The 21980-nt window shown below is 39.4% G+C and overlaps 4 protein-coding genes across 12 annotated transcripts; 2 read left to right on the top strand and 2 right to left on the bottom strand.

Moving 5' to 3' along the window:
* Window positions 1-197: 197 nt before the first annotated feature.
* On the top strand, window positions 198-5582 carry LOC124412707 (zinc finger protein ztf-16). 7 transcript variants are annotated; one of them, XM_046892822.1, is made up of 6 exons: window positions 198-519; window positions 1019-1235; window positions 1295-1526; window positions 1645-1913; window positions 1998-2333; window positions 2444-5582. In XM_046892822.1, the coding sequence occupies exons 2-6, from the start codon at window positions 1060-1062 to the stop codon at window positions 2880-2882; spliced, it is 1452 nt and encodes a 483-aa protein (XP_046748778.1). In that variant the 5' UTR covers window positions 198-519; window positions 1019-1059; the 3' UTR covers window positions 2883-5582. The 7 variants fall into 7 exon arrangements, with proteins under 7 accessions (XP_046748778.1, XP_046748776.1, XP_046748775.1 ...); XM_046892820.1 differs by having other exon boundaries at window positions 913-1235; XM_046892819.1 differs by having other exon boundaries at window positions 198-523.
* Window positions 5583-6170: 588 nt separating this feature from the next.
* LOC124412711 (tumor necrosis factor receptor superfamily member wengen) lies at window positions 6171-12215 on the bottom strand. Of its 2 annotated transcripts, none has more exons than XM_046892829.1 (5): window positions 12090-12200; window positions 10568-11053; window positions 10121-10310; window positions 7720-7848; window positions 6171-7212 (listed from the first exon to the last, which is right to left on the bottom strand). In XM_046892829.1, the coding sequence occupies exons 1-5, from the start codon at window positions 12129-12131 to the stop codon at window positions 6998-7000; spliced, it is 1062 nt and encodes a 353-aa protein (XP_046748785.1). In that variant the 5' UTR covers window positions 12132-12200; the 3' UTR covers window positions 6171-6997. The 2 variants fall into 2 exon arrangements, with proteins under 2 accessions (XP_046748785.1, XP_046748786.1); XM_046892830.1 differs by having other exon boundaries at window positions 7196-7347; window positions 12090-12215.
* A 4393-nt stretch (window positions 12216-16608) lies between these two features.
* LOC124412281 (transmembrane protein 41B) lies at window positions 16609-19511 on the top strand. Its single transcript, XM_046892027.1, has 5 exons — window positions 16609-17064; window positions 17444-17570; window positions 17641-17769; window positions 17972-18170; window positions 18288-19511. Exons 1-5 carry the CDS (start codon window positions 16881-16883, stop codon window positions 18594-18596), a joined length of 948 nt encoding a protein of 315 aa, XP_046747983.1. The 5' UTR covers window positions 16609-16880; the 3' UTR covers window positions 18597-19511.
* LOC124412280 lies at window positions 19496-21340 on the bottom strand. Of its 2 annotated transcripts, none has more exons than XR_006929783.1 (5): window positions 20738-21340; window positions 20384-20645; window positions 20087-20314; window positions 19878-20007; window positions 19496-19773 (listed from the first exon to the last, which is right to left on the bottom strand). XR_006929783.1 is itself a non-coding variant. In XM_046892026.1 (5 exons), exons 1-5 carry the CDS (start codon window positions 21072-21074, stop codon window positions 19682-19684), a joined length of 1029 nt encoding a protein of 342 aa, XP_046747982.1. In that variant the 5' UTR covers window positions 21075-21333; the 3' UTR covers window positions 19496-19681. The 2 variants fall into 2 exon arrangements, 1 of the variants encoding a protein (XP_046747982.1); XM_046892026.1 differs by having other exon boundaries at window positions 20107-20314; window positions 20738-21333.
* Window positions 21341-21980: the final 640 nt, after the last annotated feature.

Here is a 21980-nt window from a genome sequence, read left to right as displayed (position 1 = left end):
TCCTTGTTTAGAAAATGGTCTGCTATTCGTGAAAAAGAAATGCAGCGGATAACTTGCGCCAATGTTGTATATAAAATGTGACGTTTGACAGATCGTCAGCTGCACTTGGTACCAACTTGGAAAAAAAAAAGAAAATAGGTTAGGTTTAACATTTTTCTTCGATTCGTTTAATCCGCTATCAAAAATTTATTTCAGTGGTACAATATTGAATAAGTAAATAGGTATCGTTGATCGGTGGAATATATGCTTGATCCGTTCGTGGAATGACGTTTTCCCGTTATGCAGAACCGAGTATCACGTTTTCGTGGACATGAATTAAAGTGTAAGAAGTAGGTAAACTTGCGAAGCGAAGGTGGTAGCATGAGAAAACGGATATCTGGCACTTCCGTTACATTTTATTTGTGTGTCGTCGTGAAAAGTAAAAAAGTAAAAATAAAAATATGCCAGCATTATTGCCTAAAATATAAAGAGGACGAGGGTTATTTATTACGAAAAAAGTGAACTAGGCGGTCCTGGAATGTAAGTAAGTATTTGATGGCTCATATTCTCAAACGCTGATAGCTTTTTAATGTTAAAACTGCAAAATCCTACGTCACGTACTGACGGATTCGATCAAAACTGGGACAAAGTGCACTGCACTCTGCCACTGCGTTAACCACCAGGTGTTTCTATGCCGTAATCGTCTCAGGATTGGGTAATACCTGCCACTACACCTTGCCTAGATATTTTTGCATTACCAGATCGCTAAATAATTGAAATTTATATTTTAACAATCATCTCAGTTTGAATAATAAGGTGAAATGAAACGGCAGGTAAAGAATTTGCGAAATAATTCCGTTTTAACGCATATATCATTCAATGGGAATCCATCAAACAGTTAATATTATTCGAAAGTCTCATTGCCTTCCTCAGGATACTTTAATTGGGACCATTGTGGAAGGCAGCAAATAAATATCAGTTCTCAAAATTGAATCGTCAACCGCAACCCAGTACGTTCTCTCTTATTCCATTGACTCAGGCTTACGCAAAGGCCTCAGGATAGTACCACCGGGAAGTACGATGTCAGATGGGATCGGGAGTGGCGGTGGGGAAAACGAGGTAGACTCTCGTTCCTCTTCGCGAATCGAGGTCGGAGAGTCGTCAAATCATAGGGAAGACGAGAGCTTAGATCCGGACAATGAAGGAGCTCTTAACACAAACTACGACAGTGGAGACGGAGCAGTTCCAATATTTCGGTGAGGTACATTAAGTACAAAGTAAACACGTGAAAAGTTATTTTTAATTTCATTTTCAGATGCGACCGCTGTGATAACTACGAAACAATAAATAAAACTGCATTTTGTGCACATCAGGACCAGTGCATGTTGAGTGGTGAGGCAGGAGAAAGTGCGGAGGGTATCGAGGGAAATGAGAATGACGGGGATGGAGAAGAAGGGCACTCGGGTCACAGAACGCATCGTAAACTCTTTGAGTGCGATGTTTGCAACATGAAATTTTCCAATGGTGCTAACATGAGACGGCACAAGGTATTTTAAATCCTGTTTTTTTTTCAATTCTTCCAGTGGAGATTTCGATTCGAACACAGCAGTTTTTGTTTTTTCTGTAATAAGTAGCAACTCAAACACTTTTCAATTGTTCTTCTAGATGAGACACACTGGGGTGAAACCTTACGAGTGTCGAGTGTGTCAAAAGAGATTCTTTCGGAAAGATCACCTTGCTGAACATTTCACTACGCATTCTAAAACACTGCCCTATCACTGTCCGATATGCAACAGAGGCTTTCAACGACAGATTGCGATGCGAGCCCACTTTCAAAACGAACATGTAGGCCAGCATGATATGGTGAAATCCTGCCCACTTTGCAGTTATCGAGCTGCAACGATGAAGTGTCTTAGGCTACATTTTTTCAACAGGTACAGATCGCAATCATACGTACTTCTGCTCTAGCAGACATCAAGAGCGAGAACAGTTGTGATAACTATTGTAATTGATTTCAGACATGGAATCGACCTCGATAATCCTGGACCAAACAGCTCCACATCTCTAATGAATAGTTGTACACCCGGAGAAGCTATACCTTCTGCACCTTTATCCGACAGCGGCGACAGTACTGGAAATAGATCAGCAGACAACGCAACGCCACCAATGCATTTTCTTACTCCGCATGTGGAAATATCAATCCCTTATCAAGAACACACGTCGAACCAACGCAATTCAAGTCCTGCCCCATTGAACGGGGATAGTCCAAACAGTCCACAGAGTACGGACAGCAACAGTAATGCTCCTAGCAGTAGCCATCATCAGATTACAGTCAACAGCAGTGCTGTGCACAGGTAACACCGTGATATTATTTCATATGAATGTTCATTTTGGTAAAATATTTTTCAAATTATTAAAATATTCTGAGTATTTACAAAATAATGACACACTGTTTATTTCTCAGAAGTGTCGGTGGCTGCGAAGATTCTATTACTCCGTCGATTTCTTTGATTCCTATCAAGCAAGAACCAAACAGTAATGGAACAGAAGATTCAGGAGCGACTTCGAGTAATCTTCCTTTGCCATCTTTAATAAAAGTCTCTCCGCTAAAGTCATTGCTCAGGGATGATCTTCGTAGAAAGTTATCGTCAAATACAAGTGTGAGCAATTCAAGTGGTAACTTACACTCACGAGGTGAGCCACCTACATCAACAAGGCCAGATCCGCGAAGCAGTGGATTGCAGTGTACCCATTGCAGAATAACATTTCCTGACCAAACGTTATATTTCCTCCACAAAGGTTGCCACAGCGATAGTAATCCATGGAAGTGTAACATATGTGGAGAACAATGTTGCAATTTGTACCAATTTAATTCGCACTTGCTAAGCAAAAGCCATCAGTAAAGTGAAAAAAACAAACAAACAAACAGACGTTAGCAGTAGGAATGCGACGTTAATATTAAAGATAAATTCGCCCGCAACGATAGTGCATATGTTGTGGCTCAATTACCAAGTTAAGTACGTTGGTGAAATTGGAGCGTAATGATAGCGACCTAGGTTTTGCATTTACCAAGTTGGAAGTCTCTTTGGTAAAGTAAACGAAAGAGTAAATGACGTTGATTAATCGCGATATCTACATCTACAAATGCATATATACTCGAGTATAGTGGGAGGTAAGACGGTAGATATGTGAAAAAATACTTTGGACACAGTCGAAATAGAGGTTTGTTGCAATAATTTATTAATATTGAACTTGTACGATAAAGTTCATAAAAATACATAGATATACTTATATAATATTGATGTGTGTGTGATATAAAGAGGCATTGAAGGCATAGTACAAAATATTTGTATCGCTATCAGAAAGGCAATTCACTGGGACCATCTGTAACTCCTCTGTACTTGAGTGACGTTATTAGCTTGACTGTACATAAAAGAGATATATAAATTCTGTTTTTAGAGCATAATTATGAGCTTAACTCGTTTCGAATTAAGGCAGAATCACTGCGTTCATTTTGTCATTGCTCTGATAGAAGTTACCTATTTAGGTTGTATCAGCGTTTTACAAACCAAATAGTTTAGTGGAATGTCCCGCATATATTCCGGCTTTTCTTCTCACTGTACTCTAAGACAAGTTCTCATATTTATGAAAAACATTATACCCGGACACGTTCGTGCCTTCGAAAGAATTTAAAAATTTAGTCCGTTGTGCTGACACCAAGTGAACTATCCGTCCATAGGGCTTTAAAAAAAAAAAATATATATATATATATATACATGTATACATATATGTATATTCCAAGCTCTATTCATAGATTTAACATAGTTAGGTAATCACTTCTGTGGATTGGACTTAATTTTAAATACCTAATTTCTAATTTAAAAAAAGTATTCATCTACAGGACAATTTCTCAACAATTAGAGGTAACTTCTACATGATTATTTCGTAACTTGAAAAGTTGAAAATTATTGAACATTAGTCCAAGAAAACTTTATTCTACTGTAAAACAGCATTGAAGAATTTTTGATCGTTCTGAAAGGTAATGTGTAACATATTAGAAAAAAGGTAGCTAAAATACCATAAATAATTATATTTGCCTTAGTTAAGTACTTAGAATTTAGTATTTTGCCCTTATCGCCCTGTCAAAATGTCTAAAACAGACAATGTATCCTCGAAGTTCTATTATTTTGTAACTGCATTAATATTGGGCATCAATTGTACTACACAACTTTTACAAGCACTTTGCAATAGCCTGGGTTGAGTTAAAAAAAAATCTACTATGTATAACTAATTCAAATCGGGGTTTATCGCTGAAAGAAATCTTCTCGGGTTTTCTCTCTTTCCTAAGTTCTTGTGTACTATTTTGTAATTTTTTTTTCTTTTTTGGAGGTTGTAGCTTTTACGTCCGTGGATTACATGATTTTTCGCTCTATACACTGTAGCAATTAGATGCTGAACGAAACGCGGAACGCGACCACGCTATTTCTAGGCATACAGATCTATTCCTTATCACATTTTTGAAAATCTCCTACCTGAGCTCGTAATGATTTAGTTGATCCCAAATCACTCAGTTTTAGGTCGATGGAAAAATGCGAAACGAACAAATTAATAGTTAAAATTTGTAATGTCGTTGCTGCGTTTTTCTTAGATGGCGGAAATCTACGTACCAGTAAAGCTGGCATTAAAAGTGATGTACAGGGCACAAGCCACAGAGCGCATACTACGCTATATCAGTGGCAAAATTCGTGACGTTTTATAAATGGCTTACTAAACAAATCGTTGAACACATTTGACAGAACGGGCAATGTACGAAAATTGTAACTAAAGTGTTAGTATTAAGTTCAAATTGAATTACAAATGATCTAACGTTGCTGGATTTTGCTACTGTTTGTATAAATATTTTTAATATAAATATTTGTACAGATGGAGATTAGAAATGTCTTGAAGAAAAAAACTGAATGATAGAGAGTAAAGTTTAAATAGTATACATATATAATATGTATACATGTATTTAATTATACCACACTGTTGTAAATGGTTGTAGTTATGTAATAACTATTCTGTATATCGAGTTATATTTAATATTATTATTATTTATTAGTATATAAGTAACTTATTGCCTTGCATTCCACAAACAGAACACGTATGCTAAATTAAACTTTAAGTGCGCACGTTAATGGTGCTGTTGTAAAATACGGGGTTGGCTAAATTTTTGAAACAAAATAACGTAATCTATTTCGGAACGTTAAAAAGTCCATTTCATTTTATCTCACTCAATGTTAATCTGTCGGTTACATTGGTTTTTTCTTTTCTCTCTTGATTCGCAATATTACACCTTTTTACCAAAGCATCATTGACATAACAGTAATAATATCGGGCACTTATGCATTCGTTATAATTTTGTGAACGTTGAACAAAGGGTGCCTAAAATCTTAGTTTAAATGAATTACCGAATTATAATTGAATATTTTTTGACAGTAACTTAGTAATGAAAAGTGCCTATTGAAAAAATGTTGCGTAATGAATGATTAGAAAAATTGTTGACTAAAAAAATATCCAACTACTCAATTTTTGCATACTAAAGTCTATCTTTGTACGCAAAAGAAAATTTATTTCGTTTATATCAATTCGAACATTCGATTAAAATTTAAACGTACCTGATTCCAGCAGTCAAAGATATACATTCGAACAATGGCATATGTTGTGATAGAAGCTTGAGGTATTAAAATACAGCGGAGTTAGATAAAAATTCTGTGACTGCAAAATGCCTTATTCTGTGATGGCGAAGTTTTAATTACGGTGTGAGATAATAAAATTCTGTAATGAAGACTAGAGAAATTTTTTTTGACGTGACTCAGCTTTTGGATCTTCTGGTCACCGTAATAATAATAGGTAATGTGCGTATAATAGACACCACAAAAATATGATGGATGCATTTTCATGTAATTTAAAGATTATTGGCATATGTTGCCACTTATTTATACATATACATACGTTATAAATAAATAAATTATATTTGATGTAAGGATGAAGTAACAATATGTTGATGTTACTACGGTGTAATGGGTACAAGATAAATACATAAGTGATTATGTATATATATATATATATATATATACACCTAGATGAATATTTAGGAAATATACACACATGTAGATATATCTAGATACGAATTTATTTTATTATTTGAAAAAATGTTCTCTTTCTGAAATTTCACGGAAAAACCTATACAACGAGTAATCACATGTACCAGACGTAATATTTTTAACATGAATCCTTGGCATGTGATCAAAATATCTTGATCCGTAAAAATAGATGGGTACTATGATATGCTGTAAGAAAACAAAAAACGAAATCCAACCAAAAAATCAAATTCGTATATTGTTTTGTAATTTTAGTTATACGATTTTATTTATCATTAATACAGAGCGTTTATATTACAATATTTATTAAAACTATCAAATAAATAGTGAGTTTCATGAGTATAGGTACTCTAATCAGCGAGAGACGCTTACTGCTCTAGATATTCCCATCTCAAAACGCGTCGTCGACGACGCAGTTTCGTGTATATAATATTACATACATATTACTAATTATCGTTAGTGCGACGATCGTCAAATACTTTTCAAAGCGAATCTTTTTCGGATCGGATTTTTTTGTACGCGGTACTTGTACAATTAAGACGATATTAAAAAAGGGTATAATATTGTATCTGACGAAGCGCAGCCCGCGGGTTCACATTCCTCCTTCACCCTTACGGCGACCATTAACAATTATAAATATTGCGATTCATTTCGTCGAGACTGTTTATAAACATTGAAGAGGACCCGCAGTGTCTGCAAATTCTGAATTGAATATATGTAACTTGGAAACACTTATACATATGCTCATGTAAACGATTAAAGCTATCTCCCATATCGCCGTACATAAACTAGGCTGTGTATTTATGTATCTGCAATCATGTATGATCCTTATCTTATATAACAATAGCTTGTAGACGTCATGCTTATAATAGGTATTAGGAGCGATTGGCCTTATGGCTTAGAATACTTTCAATATTGCGGTGTATCTGAGCAATTTGCGCTCTTCGTGTCCTCGGCGTTGACGCAGGCCTTCCCGGCTCTCGTCCCCCGGGTCCTCCGGGCGTTTCCTCGATGTAGAGGTTTCCTCGACCTCCCCCGTCCTCCACGTGTTCGTGCCATCCAGCGACGACTGGCGTTTCCCGCTTCCGGTCTGAAACCCCGGGTATAATACCGCAATCAATGGCGACAGTTTTTATTATACCTCCCGTGATTGCCGGCCCCCTTCGCCCCCCCTTCGTCACCCCATCGCGCACGTAACGTACGCCCGATTGAAAATATTATACACCTGAATGACAATCAATCGGCACGAACATTACGACGCTTGTTAGGTATTGGGTTCGTGTAGCTGTCTATCGGTGTATACAGCAATGGCATATTCATTCATCACATTCATTCATAATAATTTCTTATTATATGTATACATGGGCTTTCCACGCCAGCTTAGCGAACGGTTTACCATGACATTTTTTAATTTCATCAAAGATTTTATTTATGTTAGTACGACCTCTGGAAACCTTCCAAAAAAGAAAAGAAAAAAAAAAAACGGAAACTTTTTTTCTTGTGAACTAAGAAAAAAAAAAAAACATTTTCACGCTAGAATAAAAGTGGAAGGTTTTCAGGGGTACACTGCCAGCTGCTGCTGGCAACAGATACTCACCAAGTAATTTTTCCAGGTATTGACACCTCGTCTCAGGATCGCCGGGACTCATTGGTGCTCCCGCGGTTAATTCGGCCAGCTCGGCTTTTACCATCAGGTTCAATCTCGCTGAGATTTCCTCCAGACCGGCTGCAAAGGTAATAATTAACAATAAATTGCATCAACTTTCTCGCACATCGTATGTACAATTTTTAAATTGCGGGCTTATATTTATATTTATATTTATATTTATATCTATACCGCATGGTACTACGGGGAATTCAACCGAGTTAGGTATATGTGGTTAGAAGATTTTCAGGATGAAAAGTAAAAACATCGAGAGTGCGAAATGTATAAATGTGAAATCAACAGTTCGGGTGGGTAACTTGGGGTCGTCTTCTTGTCCCTCACAATTAGAGAGGACGGACGGGTGCAATTCCTGAGGCGTTTTACGGTGTCTTAAGATTCCGGACCGTTATACTCTACACATCGTAATTCTACTCCAGCATTGGATGTTATATATGATGTAGTATAACACAGGCTAGTGAGCAGACTCGGTCGAATAGAGAGTCAGGTCGCGTATCCTTCAGGTAAATGGACTAGACTCCTACAGCCAACGACCACCAGCCGTCGATTGGTACCACAGCGTTGTCGAGAGCCTAATAAACGTCGGGACGATCGTGTTCCAAAACGCGGGTGGCCGGTCGTAAGTTAAAATCGCTTTATTTTATCGTCTTTTTATTTTTTTGGTTGCCGCGGGTACGTTGAAACGAGGTATAATACAGGCGAAGATTTACAACGCTGTTTCATCCTGGAATAGGCACGTAATAACTTTGTACGAACCGAGTTTGCGCTTTCTTCGAATGTTTTTTTCCATCATCTTTACTGCAACCGCTTGCGGCTGTAGAACAATCAGGTAAAAGCGAAATATATGAAATATAGTTTTTCTTTTCCCCTGAATCGAACCCACCTGCATGGAGATATTTGCTAAGATACTCCGCAGGTTGTTCCCGTGGGACCACGAGGACCCATACCTAAAATCCCGAGAAGAGGAATTCTTCGTATTACACAATCCCCATTATCGTAATTTGTGTATGCTGATGCGCGGTCGCTTCACAGCGGCTTTACATTATACAGAGCTACGTACGTACCGCGGTCGGCACGTGACACGTGAATTAATAAGCGGCTCCTCCGGCCGTTACGACGTTATACATGTTTTCGAATTTCTTTCAAATTTCTTTCAAATTTCTTTCAAATTTCTTTCAAATATTGGTATTACGTATAAAATGCAAGTACGAACGTCTGAAAATTATTAACGATGTACTGTAAAATTACGACGCACGATCGAATGGGTAGGTATGCTTCCATACATATATAGGCATGTAACTTCTATGTGGAATCTAGACTGACTTATTGTTAATGACGGAACGATCGTCGATGGCCACATTTATCGCGGTGCAGACACACGGCGTTCCAAAACGATTCAATTCTATGTAGGTATCCCTCCTCCTCTCTCCCCTCCTACAGCAGCATTTAAGCCTCACGGTTAACGCATCGGTTATAAATATTTAACGTGCCGGTTTCTCCGTTTGTTTCACACCTCGAATATATACACGTATAGGTATGTTTGCGGTTATATAGGTGCTCCGTAAATTGTTCGCAACTGCACATACTGTATAATACCTTCTCAATAAACTTCCGGTCTTTCGGCATTAACGGGTGTGTTTAATCATTACGATTTGTAATTCGTTTTTCGTTTCATTATTTTCCTGGTGGCATTGTCACCGTACGAAAGTGTTACTGATCGTGTGGGGGCAGAGTGAGATGGAATTAGTCCCCTGTCTTAATTTTCCTAACTTGTTTGATTTTTCGGTTCTGTCGTAGAAGAACGCGGTCGGCGTTGCAAGAAATATACCGCTGTTTTAAATTCATTATTCAACTACGGTGTGGGCTGCGTAAACGCAGCACGAGCCGTAGAGCCCTGCGGTGTGTAAAAAGGGTTGCTTGTATGCACACATACGCGTACGGGGATATAAATTTTTATGCGACATTACGCCGTGCGGTGTAGTGTTTTATACCTAAAACCTGTAACTATACTGCAGTAGCCTGCGTTATTATAGTATTGATAGTAGTGTAAGATAGGCTACGTCACATCCGGGCGCGGTAGGTCGAGCCAAGGTGAGGCGAATCCGTGAGCAGCTCTCTAATGAAAAACCCTTCTTGCATCTTAACTAAGCGGCGTTCAAATCGTTCACTACACGTTGAAGATTTCATCGGTGAGATTAAATGCTCTACCGTAAACACCCTCGAGGATTTAACCTGCACGCCAAAAGTTTCAATGGCGGATCGCAAATTGAAAACTGATGGAATTTTCTTTTCAGACTACATGCATGATCACTCGATCCGGCGGACCTTGACTTACCTGGCTCGAAGTTTCTCTTCATGCGTCGCCACTGCCTCGCGTATACGAGGGCCGAGCAACCGGCGACCAGGAAGAAAATCACGCAGGCACAAACGGCGAGGACCAAAGCGCCCGTCTGCCAGTCCCACGGGATATCTGCCTGGTCTCTCACCTTCCTCCTCTCTTGGGGGGAATGAATCCTACGCTCGGACTTCGTGGCAGAAAAAAAAAACGATTCGTTAATCACCGACTGACACGACAATTTTTTTTCTCTTAAAGAGTTTGCATGGTGGGTTTAAAATTATTATGGTAATTTTTACGACTACGTATCTCGTGTCAGATCTCGACTTAATTGTTCCATCAGATTATATATTTTTGTAAACTGTTGTGGTAAGATCACCCAGGGAGCCCCCTTCTCCCTAAAACTTGTATTGAGACTGATGGAATTTTTCCAGAGATTTTTCTCACCTCTTCATCCCGGGGATCGAAGCCTGTGTTCTCCTTGTCATCTCCGATCCTCGCGTCTTCGTCGACGGTTACCTCGTCGTCGACGTTACCACGAGGCGAGCGAAAGGGCATCGGCGACCTGCCTCCGGAGTCATCTTGTCCCGCAGCGACGTCGGGGAAGGTCCATATCATCTTTGACCTCGCCGCGGCAACGGTCCTCGGCTGGCTGGTCTCCTGGCCCTTTCTCGTCGCCAGCCAGGACCAGTCGAGCTGCAGTGCTGAGAGGGGACCGCAGACGGTATCCTGATGGACGGCGCATGGCCTGAGAGTAAACTCCGGGGCGCACTTGGTGCAAGGTAAACAACGCCCGGTTTTCGGTTCCCAGAACCCCAACCCCGGCTGGCAAATCGGCTCCCCGGATATCTCCGTTTTCAGGGCCCCAGGAAACGAGCCAAAAAGCGCCAGGGTCACCGCAAGCAACCCGCTCGCACCTCCTCCCAGCATCACCTGCTCGGCACCGAAAATCAAGAAGAACGGGGTTACGCGTGGAAAGGAAAAGACTCCGGTCTGCGCACTTCCGCATGGCTATAGCACCGATATAGAGGTAGGTGTGTGTGCGATCGTAGACGACAAAGCACCCACCCGGATAATGGAATTTTCCTTGTTTCTAATCGGTAGTCAATTGCACGATTGATCGGTTTGTCTAGTCCTGTATCTGACCGGTCAATTAATTTGATCTGGAACGATGTGCAGGTTTCGGTTTACGGATAATACCCACATTGTATGTATTATCGCCTTCCGAATGAGAAGTTATTCATGCGTTTTGTTTAGCTCGAGTAGTTTTTTACCCCGACAAAAATGAATTATTCAATCGATTCAAAGAAATTCGTCTTCCAATATAACGCGCGGGCCTTTGTTCATCGAAAAGAAATCTTTTTTTCTTTGTCACTGCGGTCTGTGGGTGTATATGTATAAACAATTGAAACAAGTAACTCCAAATCTTTGATAGCCAGCTTTGATCGGTGATCACAAAAAAATTCCCTGATTAGATCGATAGTCAAGAATATACGCGCAGTAACGACGCATTTCATCTCTCTTAGTTTCTCGTGAAAAAATATCTTTGGCATCCGGACAATTATATTACACAGTTCTATATCACACTAGTATCCCCTCCCTCCTCGGCTAATCGTAAGCTTCGCTTCTCCGCACCGTCCTTCGAGGACCGATTTCATCGCGGATGTAGCCGTAATTACGCCGTATCCGAACCGGAAATGGAGCCAGTCGGAGCTCTTATTCGTTCGAGTAGGCACGAAGAATGTCTCGGTATATTACAGGGTACTCGTGCTCTTTACCGCTGAGGTCTAATTTACCTTTGATCAGAGTCGAGCGTTAAAAAAGTTGAATCATATGTCAGGCGATATAGACAGCCTGTGATTATTAGGGTAGAATTTTGCGTAGTTATGCACGTTTGTATTGAAATTTTCTAAATCATCGTATCGCGATTCTTGCGGTAAATCGATTATAGCTGAATTATACTGTGTACTTGCGGTTTGTAATGATGTAGCGCGATGTCAGCTCGAGCCATATATGGCTGGTCAGTTTCTCTTTAGCTACTTAAAATTGCGCTGGCACATCGTGTCATACTTCGGAGGGCGCGGGCGCCCATACGTAATCGAAAAGTGATTTGTTTCATTTATTATTCACAATCAGAATGCAACGTTATAATTTATTCTACTTACGGTCGATTCGCTCTTTACCTGCGCGCATGAACGTGAAAAACCTCCCTGGCTCTACCGACTTACGATATTTATACGTGTATAAATACATGTGGGTGTAAATCCTATAGACGTTAGAGGTGTATTTGAAAATTTCAACATCGCTGCATATGAATACAGCTCGATTCTGAAACTCGACGCGTAAAATTATAATAGTAATTGAGAGTAAATCAGCTAAGGCGTCGTTCTTCCCGGCTGCGGTATTACAACGATTCCACCACCGGCGACTCGACGCTCGCGTTTTTATTATTTTTGATTACCTCAATTACGGCTTGGGTCATCATCCACGCACCGCGTATCACGGGCATACGCGTATAACGCGTATACGCATATATATACGTTCATCTGTCCTCTTGACAAGCGTCAGGAAAAACGTAAAAAAATGCTATATCAAAGAAGGGATGTTAAAAAAATCTGTGAGAATTTCAATTGTTTATTTCCGCCGTTTTATTATCTCACGATATATATTATAACGAGCATCCTACGCGAGATGTTCGACCCTACCACATTTTAACAGGCTTATATTCGTGTATACATTATAAATATTACCTATACAGTACCTATATACCTATATATAACCCGGGAATGTGCGCCGGTCTGATTTTTTCTTAACGGTTAACAGACGCGTATCAATACATCTATACACATTGCACCTCGTTTATATGTACATATATGTATACAAGCCATATAGCGTATTTTTATAGGATATAATCTATATCGCCCGTTGTATGAACATTATAGGTATGTACAATGTACATGTAGTATAGGCAAATGTAGGTGTGCAGTATCGGTCCGTAGAAATTATAGATCACTTGCATAGGTGTGTGTGCGCGTGTGGATAGATATACATGCCATACGTACGCTGTTTTCGGTGGTGCGCGGTCTGTCATGATGTAACTTGGCTTGCCGAATATTCCAAAGCGGTCCTTGAATCGCAGTTTCGAGTCTTCACCGGCACTCCGTGTTGCAATTGTACAGTGTCACAAGTAGGTACGATCGGTTCGTATTAAACAGGCCGAACGACAGTGTATCGCCTGGCGTTTAAGTTGGAAGAAACTGAATTGAAAAGCTTTTCTAAACGCACGCACGCACGCACGCACGCACGCACGACACGCACTCGCGGCTTACCGAGCACTGCAGGAACAGCAGCCGCGCACCTTAGTTACAATGATACATTTTAATAAAACGCAGGATGCGGATAAACCGCAATGATTTATTACAGGTAGTAAGTATTTGCCCGCCGCGCATCGGTCCCGCGATCAATCTCGTTGAAATTATCTTATATTTGCAGAGCTTACGGCGTTATTACCCTGCGCAAGTAATCGCCATGTATCCCGGGCGAATGCAGAAGAGATTCGAAGAGGCTGCAGAGGCCGACTGGAAAGAAACAAGGAGAAATAGTCCGTGATGAACTGGAGAGAGGTGAGCGAGGGCGAGGGCGAGGGTGAGGGCGAGGGTGAGGTAGAGGGAGAAGGCACGGGCGGTCGTTCAAACAAGAGCCTCCCTCTCGCACTGCGATATAACTCTGGAGTCAAGTCGACTGGCTCGGAACTGACTCGACTCTCACGACTCACGGCGATCCTCTGGCACCGCGGCTGCAGCAACGCGACTAGTTTGACGGGTTCAACCAATTTCCGTTCACGACTAAATGCGCCAGCTCAGGCTGCGACGAAAGAACCTTCGCCTCGAGAGCCGAGAGAGACGGGAAGAGCATCGAGAGAGAGCATCGGGAGAGTGAGAGAGAGAGAGCGTGAGCGAGGAATGAATAGAAAGAGTGCCAGGGGGAAAACGGCGAGAAGCAGGAGGGCGCGGATAGATCTCCCTCAGCTCGAAAATTCAGAAACGTTTTGGAAACATTTACCTTACAAGAAGACCTGCAAGATTCCCCCCCGGACAACTTATTGCCCTTTAATTATGCACGTGCCGATCGAACATGTATGTGCATACAAATTGTCGCAATCGTCGCAATCTTGACAACCCGCGTTATTAAGCGCATCGCGTCTCTTCGACTCTGTCAATCTTTTGACTCGTAGTATACTATTTCTTATCTCGCCTGCATTGATTACAACTGTTTGTACAGCGAACGATGCTCTACGGGAAATAGATACGACCGAGGATACGCGAGACTACCTCAAGATGGTCCAAGGATAACCCTTGCTTTATAAAATCGTAAATTTTCTCACTCTCAGGTGTGAACGAAAACAAATTGATCGCTTCCGAACTTTCAGGAATTCAATTTGAACAGATTTGAATTCTTTTTTTATCGGTCTTCTTTTTATTAATCTCAAATTTGCCATTCATATGAAATGAATTTCTTCAATCTGCAACTTCGCATTTCTGACAGCTAATACAACTTCTCGAATTGAAATCACGAATATTTTCACCCGCAGTAATCGAATGTTGTTTTAATTTTTCTTCTCGTATTCTTCTCGTGTTATATCTAAGAATATATGCATATAAATTGATATAAACCAAGCGAAACAACGAAAGTTCAGTTCCATTTGTAGTAGATATTTGTAGAGATCGCAGTACCCTTAACAATCCCTGTAAAATGTAACTTCATGCCGTAAACGGTATATTCAAGGAGTTGTACAACAACAACATTGTAGAGCCGAAACGTCGCATTCGGGATTTTCTTTTTCCTGTCGCCCCCGCCTAGCGCGTTCTCATGACCCCTTCGTCATCCAAGACCGTCTTCCAGGCGGCAGGATATCCCTATAACTATTCTGAGACTTGGGTCCGCACACGCCGCGCACGTAAACCGCAGCATCTGGATTTCCTCCGTCATTGAGTCTCTCAGATGTTTTCAACTGCTGTACGGTAAGTTCGTTCCGGCAAGGTTTTCATTCGACGGATCTTTGCGCCTTCCTCGAGCAAAGAATCTTCTTTCGCCAAATTTGCTCCGGGTAAATTCTAGGCAAGGGTGGAGGATGCGAAGAGAAGAATAAATAATAGCGATCCCCTGTACTTCGTACCAACTGTATGTCGGTATTATAACGTGTATGGTTCAGTCTGCACGAGTTTATAAATCTTCGTCCTTACAGACGCTGCTGGAAGTCAGGGGTGGAAGGCTTGACTGGTGACTGTCTGTTGACTGCTGCTTTTGGGATATGCTTCCCACGCGGCGAGGGATAGACTGCCGAGATTTTCAGCATTGGAACGCGGTGCTACGCTAGATGTGAAGCAGGAGCGGCAAGTGAGCCAGCAGCGAAGACGCGCCACGCGGGCCGTCGCGCGCGGTGCTGGAAGAAAAGGAAGTACCGAAATAGACCAAATATTCTTCATAATTCCGATAAAAAAAACCCGCCGAACGCCCGAAATATATCGCGGGCGGAAGCTGCTCCACTCCACTCCACTCCGTCGCTCCACTTCACTTCACTTCGCTTCGCTACACTCCGACAACGAATTTGTACCGAAGGTACATACGTTCATATGTACTGTATACGTGCGAGAGGCTTTTCCGCTTTCACGTACAACGTACGTTTGTGTATCAACTTTGGATAATTTCAAGAGGAAGTAACGGGGTTCGATGTATTCCTCTTTTATTTCAAGTGCCGTCCACCAGCTGCGCACTGATCGTTTGCCGTATCTTTTCAAAGAATGGGAAATTGACTAAGTTTAGGAAAATCCTAGCGAATGTTGCTAATAAACTTGCGAAGGCAGGAAAGAGGATTGATCTTTCACAAGGATTTTGGATTTCAAAAAGTTCCCTCCAATGGGAAATCGATCTTTGCTTTACGAGATTCATTCCGGAATCTTAAAAAATATATACGATAGAATGTGGTAATCCGTTCTCGTTTATTATATATATTAAGTATAGTACTTCCAACTTTCCACCAGTGAAATATACACATACCTACGACATGATGATGTACGACGTTGATGATAGTTGTGAAAATTCAGAGAGTTACATTGTACATATCTATAAGAGGTAACAGTCTATAAGCAAGGGACAAAGTTGAACTGCTCCTCTAATTACCAGAGTTGTCAGTTTAATTGCTCCTCGTTGAAACAGTTGCGAGAAAACAATTGGACGTTACAGATAAAGAAGTTGAACTTAAGTGACAGCGAGTTCGAAATAAGTGTTTCGAACGTCTTTCACCAGTCCCTTCGTCAAGGTCTCAACGCATGTTTATACTGATTAGAATTAATCCAGACAATTAGCCACGTAATTGCTGAAGCCCCCTTAGACGTCAATTCGCTGTAACCTTTAATCTGAAATTGTTATTCAGACACTAGCAACTTAACCGCATCATTCGAATAGGAAAGTCAAGCATCATGAGTATATAAGTGCGTGTGCTTTTTTAGCCCCAATATTATACGTGTTATATCTACGATAACGATGTAATCTGAGGTCATGTGGGTATGTAAATAATTGAGCTGCAAAGGAATCTCTCTCTTCCGAAAAAACAGTCGTGATCGTTTTTCGATGCGAGTTGCGTAATATTGGTTGATCAGAAGTTAACACTGGTCTGTTATTTGCAGATTGCATTATAGCGCGGAGCTGTGAAAGTCAGATTGAATTTTTTAAATTCCTAGGCTTCCCGTGCGATAATTCAATGTCAACAATGGTCAGCCCGCGAAATGACGGTGGCTCCGTTGTCACGGTGCGGACGACGGGACTAACAACTTACATAGTCATCGAGATAGCAGAGGAATTTCTCGCAAGGAAGTTTGATTTTGAAAACTTCGTCTCGACGGACTTGAAACACAGAATGAGTGCAAAAGTCAAAGCACAGTCAAGTGAGTTGTATAAATTGATTATCCCAGTATAGAGATTTGTAGGTCTCTCATTGATCGTTCTAAAAATCACGATAATATTGTTCTAACCTAAAAGTACTTTTTACACAACAGTTAAAAGTAACTGTACAGAGTTTCAACGAGTTCTCCAAGTCATTTTAAAATTTTGGGAATTTTTTTCACGACGGGTTATACACTGCGTATCTTACTTTTTTCAAAGTCTTGTCACTCGAACGTGACTCTGGATAAACATAACCTAGATTCCCTCCCAAAGCGTATTTGATAACAAAGTTATCTTTATGTTTTGGTCACTGCACAAAGGGGCTGCATCTATCGAGATGACGTTCAATAGGTAAACTTTTTCGGTTGTACTTTGTTTCAGTACCACCAAACGAATTATTAAGCAGTGAAACATCGACACAAAAAGCAATATTCACTGTTGGGTTAATCTTCTGTGCTTCATTGGTAGCACTCTTCTACGTGTACGCCAGTTTTCCAGAGTTGGCAGAGTAAGTATAAATTGTGTAATTCGTATTAATTTTATCTTGTCAAGGCTTATGACAATTTTGATTATCTTAGGGATGAAAAAAAGGATATGAAACTTCCGTTTGACATCGAGGATGCCAAGAGCCTTGGTAAACTGTTGGACAGATACAAGGATCGATACTATTTCCAGGTTTTGGCGGGTCTTTTCATCACCTACATATTGTATCCTTCTTATAATATATTGCCTGTATTCAAATTCTTTCATATTTTCATTTTGACTTTTCCAGAAGATTATTGACTCATCGTTCATTTGGGCTCATGTTAATTAGTATCAGTAGAATAACTCCTGAAAGACAGCTTTCCATCTCCACACAAAAATTAATGTTATCCTTACATTCTTCTTTTTCTCTACTTTTGCTAACAGCCTACAGACATTTGCTATTCCTGGATCAATATTTCTCTCAATTTTGTCTGGATTCTTGTTTCCATTTCCATTGGCGCTGGTACTTGTATGTACATGCAGTGCGATTGGTGCAACGTTGTGCTACCTTCTTTCATCTATACTGGGAAGAAAATTATTATACAAATACTTTCCCGATAAGGCAAATGAATGGGCTGTAACAGTAAGTATCAGCAATTATCATAGTACTTGCATAGAGTTTGAGTTATTTTGTATTAATATAGAGCCTTTAGGTTCACAACTTGGACTTGGTTTAAAATGAAATATCTTTCAATTCCAGGTGACCAAACACAAACACAATCTACTAAGCTACATGTTATTCCTTCGAATGACTCCGCTGCTACCAAATTGGTTTATAAACTTGGCAAGTCCGGTTATTGGAGTTCCGATGATGCCATTTACGATAGGAACTTTTTTTGGCGTTGCTCCGCCATCGTTTGTTGCAATACAAGCAGGTCAGACCTTACACAAGCTAACGTCATCAAGAGATGCATTTTCCTGGACTAGTATCACAATACTTTGTTTGTTTGCTGCTTTGTCTTTGGTGCCAGTCGTACTGAAGCAAAGATTTAGACAAAAGTTCGACTGAGTTAAATGAACTAGTTATACTTGTTTTCAAGTACATTCCTTTCCATTTACTGTACTGCGGTTTTTCTTAGGGAAAGTTTGCATTGCTCTTTGGATAAAAATACAATTGTTGATCATTATTAGTAGTTTTTGTAGGCAATTTGTAATTTACTGCCGAATTTTCAGTGCAAACCTTACTTGAACATACGATTTAATTTTGTATTTTCTACTCTGAATCGTAAATTCTGTGTATCGTATCAGGTTGTCTCCTACAAACTACATTCTCAAGTAAAAGCCTGTTTGTTACCCATCTAAGAAATCTAGTTACCGCGTTGAACTGTACATCGTATTTGGTTATTACTTATCGAATATGCGGGTTCAATTTAGAAGAAATTATGAATTATTTATTATTTATATATAATTTTAAGTTATATCAAAAGAATAGGTAAAATACTTACTGACTGAGTCAGCAATACAACCTTCAATGGTGTGTTCTGTATAACAAAGAATTACCGGAATCTTGGTAGTAAATTTTTATCGAATGTATGATAAAATTCGCAAATAATTACGTAGTATAATTAAATCGATGTCCTTTGTTATTTTTACCAGATTCCATAGTCAATACCAATTTTATTTAGATTGAATATCCCTTCGTGATTTTCACGTGAATTCTTCTTTTTATTGTTAATACATACTTTGTGTTTTTCTTTTCGAAATGATTGATCTTATCTTCAAGGTCATTATTTATCATGGTAGAAGTTTCACACTAGAAATTAGGTAATAGTAGTTGATTAACCGCTACGTTTTACCCTTCATTGATTTTGTTCTTGTTATAAATAAATACATCATGAGTATGATGAACGAGCGTGTATGTGGTGATAGGATAATGTATTCTTCGTGTTTGTTAATAAAGATCAAATGAAAACTGTAAACCATATATTGACCAAATTTGCAATATACAAACATTCTTGCATAAAAATCTATTCCTAGTATCTAAATAAATTTCACATAATTTTTCATTGGTACATAACGAGTCTTCCTCGTCTCGTTAAGATTATTTTCGGCGAGAATTTCAATTTTGATAATTAAAAAAAAAGAAGATAAAATTCAGCAAAATGACGTGAGATAGCTTATAGAAATCGAAGTCGAGTTTACTGCAGGGAGACTGACTGGGCGCCAGTACCACCAATTGTACCATACTGCAAAAAAAATAATATAAATCAATGCTTTGTGAGATATTTCCGCTAACTGGCAAACATTTAATTCATTTTCTAATAAAGTATTAAATAAAAAATCATTTTACATGTTTGCCTAGCTGTTAATAATACTGTCAATGATCTGCATTCTTGCTGACATTCAGGGCTTGGTACTAGTTTTATCAATCGTTCACCGCTCCCACATCTTAGTACCACGTTGCTGCACTCTGAATTGGGCTGGAATAAAAGTTTAAACGTTCTGTATTGGTTTTATATGGGAAACGACTATCGGTAAGCGATAACTTAGTTGAAATACTATAAATTCAACGCAATTACTAAAATATAAGCCGGAGATTTTGGCTCGTCAATCATAACAAATTTCTCTGTACTCTGGCCCCACCAATCTGGCGTTATGGTGGGTTTGGGAAAGAGTTTTCTCAAAAGTCGTCCAGGCTTCATGCGGTTCATCCTCCAGGTAATGTGAGTAGTTTTGAATGGTGTGGGATACAAATCCAGTCGATTTGTTGCAACATCATTAATGAGTCTAAGAATGAGAGACGATCAAGATACTTGAAAATTTTATTCTGCAGAATAAAAATCTCTGTTCTTTTACCTGTAAGAATTGTTGTTAGAAGTTATTCTCCATGAGTCTTCATCAAAGACTTTTTTGTATGTAGTGTACATATTCACTAGGTCCGTGAAAGTCACCTTTCTCATTGATTTGGATCTAGTAAAGGGTAGCCCAACATTCAATGACCAAGAGATATTCCGATCACTCAAGTCTGGAATGGAATGGACTGAATTGCAAGGCTGACAATCCATATCAGCAACCTGAAAATATGGATTCTCCAGGAGGCACCATTCGTCATACCATTCTAAAAAAGTAGGATAAAGAAACATTAGACAACTGAAGGGGTGTGGAAAAGAGACATAATAACGAATGGTGACTACAGTTTTTTATATTTACCAGTTAGTGAGGGGTATATATCTAAAATTGGGACAGCCAATTGGCGGAAGAACTTCATTCCGGGATATATAAAATTCTGTGAATTTCTCATCAACAGGTTCATCGTGGGAGGATGATTGTAGGATATGATGCCGCATAAAATAGAGAGAAGCGTAATAAGGAATGTATATCTTAAAACTGCACTTGACGAGGTGGAACGTTTTCCATTACCACTGATTTTTAATAATTGAAAACATTCTGCAAACACTTTGTTTACTTCGGATTCAGGAATTTTTTTTTCGAATGCGTAACGCTTTATTTCGCAAACGTGCCGCTCGTAATCACTTAGATTCACCATGGCTACTGATATTCAGAACAATTTGACAGCACGCGAGTTACAAACATTCTATGAAATTCTTTCGCCCCGAGAAAAGTCTCACTGCACTATTTGCACTAAACTAAACGGCATAAATGAGAACGCTACTGTCGTATCATGCCGAATGTTAACAAAATTTACCAAATGATGACCACTAATCCTAACCTAATCAGTAATGAGGCCAGATGACAATGATGAAATCTGTTTGACCAACGGAGTATTGAAGTTGCGACCGAATGTCGACTGCAGAATTACATTTGTACGATTTGTACCGAGCAATGATACTTTAATAAAACACTGATCAATGCGGATTATTGCTATTATTTATGGAATGTCTCGATATCTTACGTAGTAAATATTTCACACTATCATTTACAGTGTATCACGTAAAATTACTATACTACCATCACTAACCATCTAACGATTGCTACATGGATAAATAGGCTACGTACTCTCATAACTGTATACATTTTACGCAATATTGATAACATAAACATTATTCATCTTGTCAATGCGATGTAAATTGAGTGTTTTTAGTGCAGCGTGTTACACAATGATTCAAAAATGGATTAGTAATGCTATCAGGGAAGCCTTATCTTTTACGTGATTTTTGAAGTAAAAGGCTTCTTTGCTCAGAATGGATTTGAGGGACCTTTCCGATGTAGACAGATTGAAGAATCATCAGAGAAACCATTCCAGCATTTTTCAAAATAGTCAAAATTTTCACCCAAAATCTGAAGTGGTTAGTCTAACTTTTTCGTGATTATCGGAGCCAAAATGTTTTTGTCTCAGAATCAATTCGTACGACTTTCTCTGGATTAATTGGACTTCAAGGAAGCCAAAAAAAGGTGTCTAAGTCGTCGTGGAACCAACAAGGACAAAATACGA

The sequence above is a fragment of the Diprion similis genome, chromosome 11 (genome assembly GCF_021155765.1).
Source record: "Diprion similis isolate iyDipSimi1 chromosome 11, iyDipSimi1.1, whole genome shotgun sequence".
Classification (NCBI taxonomy): domain Eukaryota; kingdom Metazoa; phylum Arthropoda; class Insecta; order Hymenoptera; family Diprionidae; genus Diprion; species Diprion similis.
The sequence above is the reverse complement of the archived record's forward strand: the minus strand, read 5'-3'. Positions and strand labels throughout refer to the sequence as shown.

Coding starts and splice junctions, on each gene's coding strand:
- LOC124412711 (XM_046892829.1), bottom strand. CDS start 12,131: ATGGCTCGAGCTGACATCGCGCTACATCATTACAAACCGCAA. Junction 10,311..10,567: donor TCGATCCCCGGGATGAAGAG/GTGAGAAAAATC, acceptor TCTGCCACGAAG/TCCGAGCGTAGGATTCATTC. Junction 7,213..7,719: donor ATACCTGGAAAAATTACTTG/GTGAGTATCTGT, acceptor CCGGGGTTTCAG/ACCGGAAGCGGGAAACGCCA.
- LOC124412707 (XM_046892822.1), top strand. CDS start 1,060: ATGTCAGATGGGATCGGGAGTGGCGGTGGGGAAAACGAGGTAGACTCT. Junction 1,527..1,644: donor CTAACATGAGACGGCACAAG/GTATTTTAAATC, acceptor TTGTTCTTCTAG/ATGAGACACACTGGGGTGAA. Junction 2,334..2,443: donor AACAGCAGTGCTGTGCACAG/GTAACACCGTGA, acceptor TTTATTTCTCAG/AAGTGTCGGTGGCTGCGAAG.
- LOC124412281 (XM_046892027.1), top strand. CDS start 16,881: ATGTCAACAATGGTCAGCCCGCGAAATGACGGTGGCTCCGTTGTCACG. Junction 17,065..17,443: donor AAAAGTCAAAGCACAGTCAA/GTGAGTTGTATA, acceptor ACTTTGTTTCAG/TACCACCAAACGAATTATTA. Junction 17,770..17,971: donor CTTTTCATCACCTACATATT/GTATCCTTCTTA, acceptor TTTTGCTAACAG/CCTACAGACATTTGCTATTC.
- LOC124412280 (XM_046892026.1), bottom strand. CDS start 21,074: ATGGTGAATCTAAGTGATTACGAGCGGCACGTTTGCGAAATAAAGCGT. Junction 20,315..20,383: donor TCTAACAACAATTCTTACAG/GTAAAAGAACAG, acceptor TCTCATTCTTAG/ACTCATTAATGATGTTGCAA. Junction 20,008..20,106: donor AATCTCCGGCTTATATTTTA/GTAATTGCGTTG, acceptor CTTTTATTCCAG/CCCAATTCAGAGTGCAGCAA.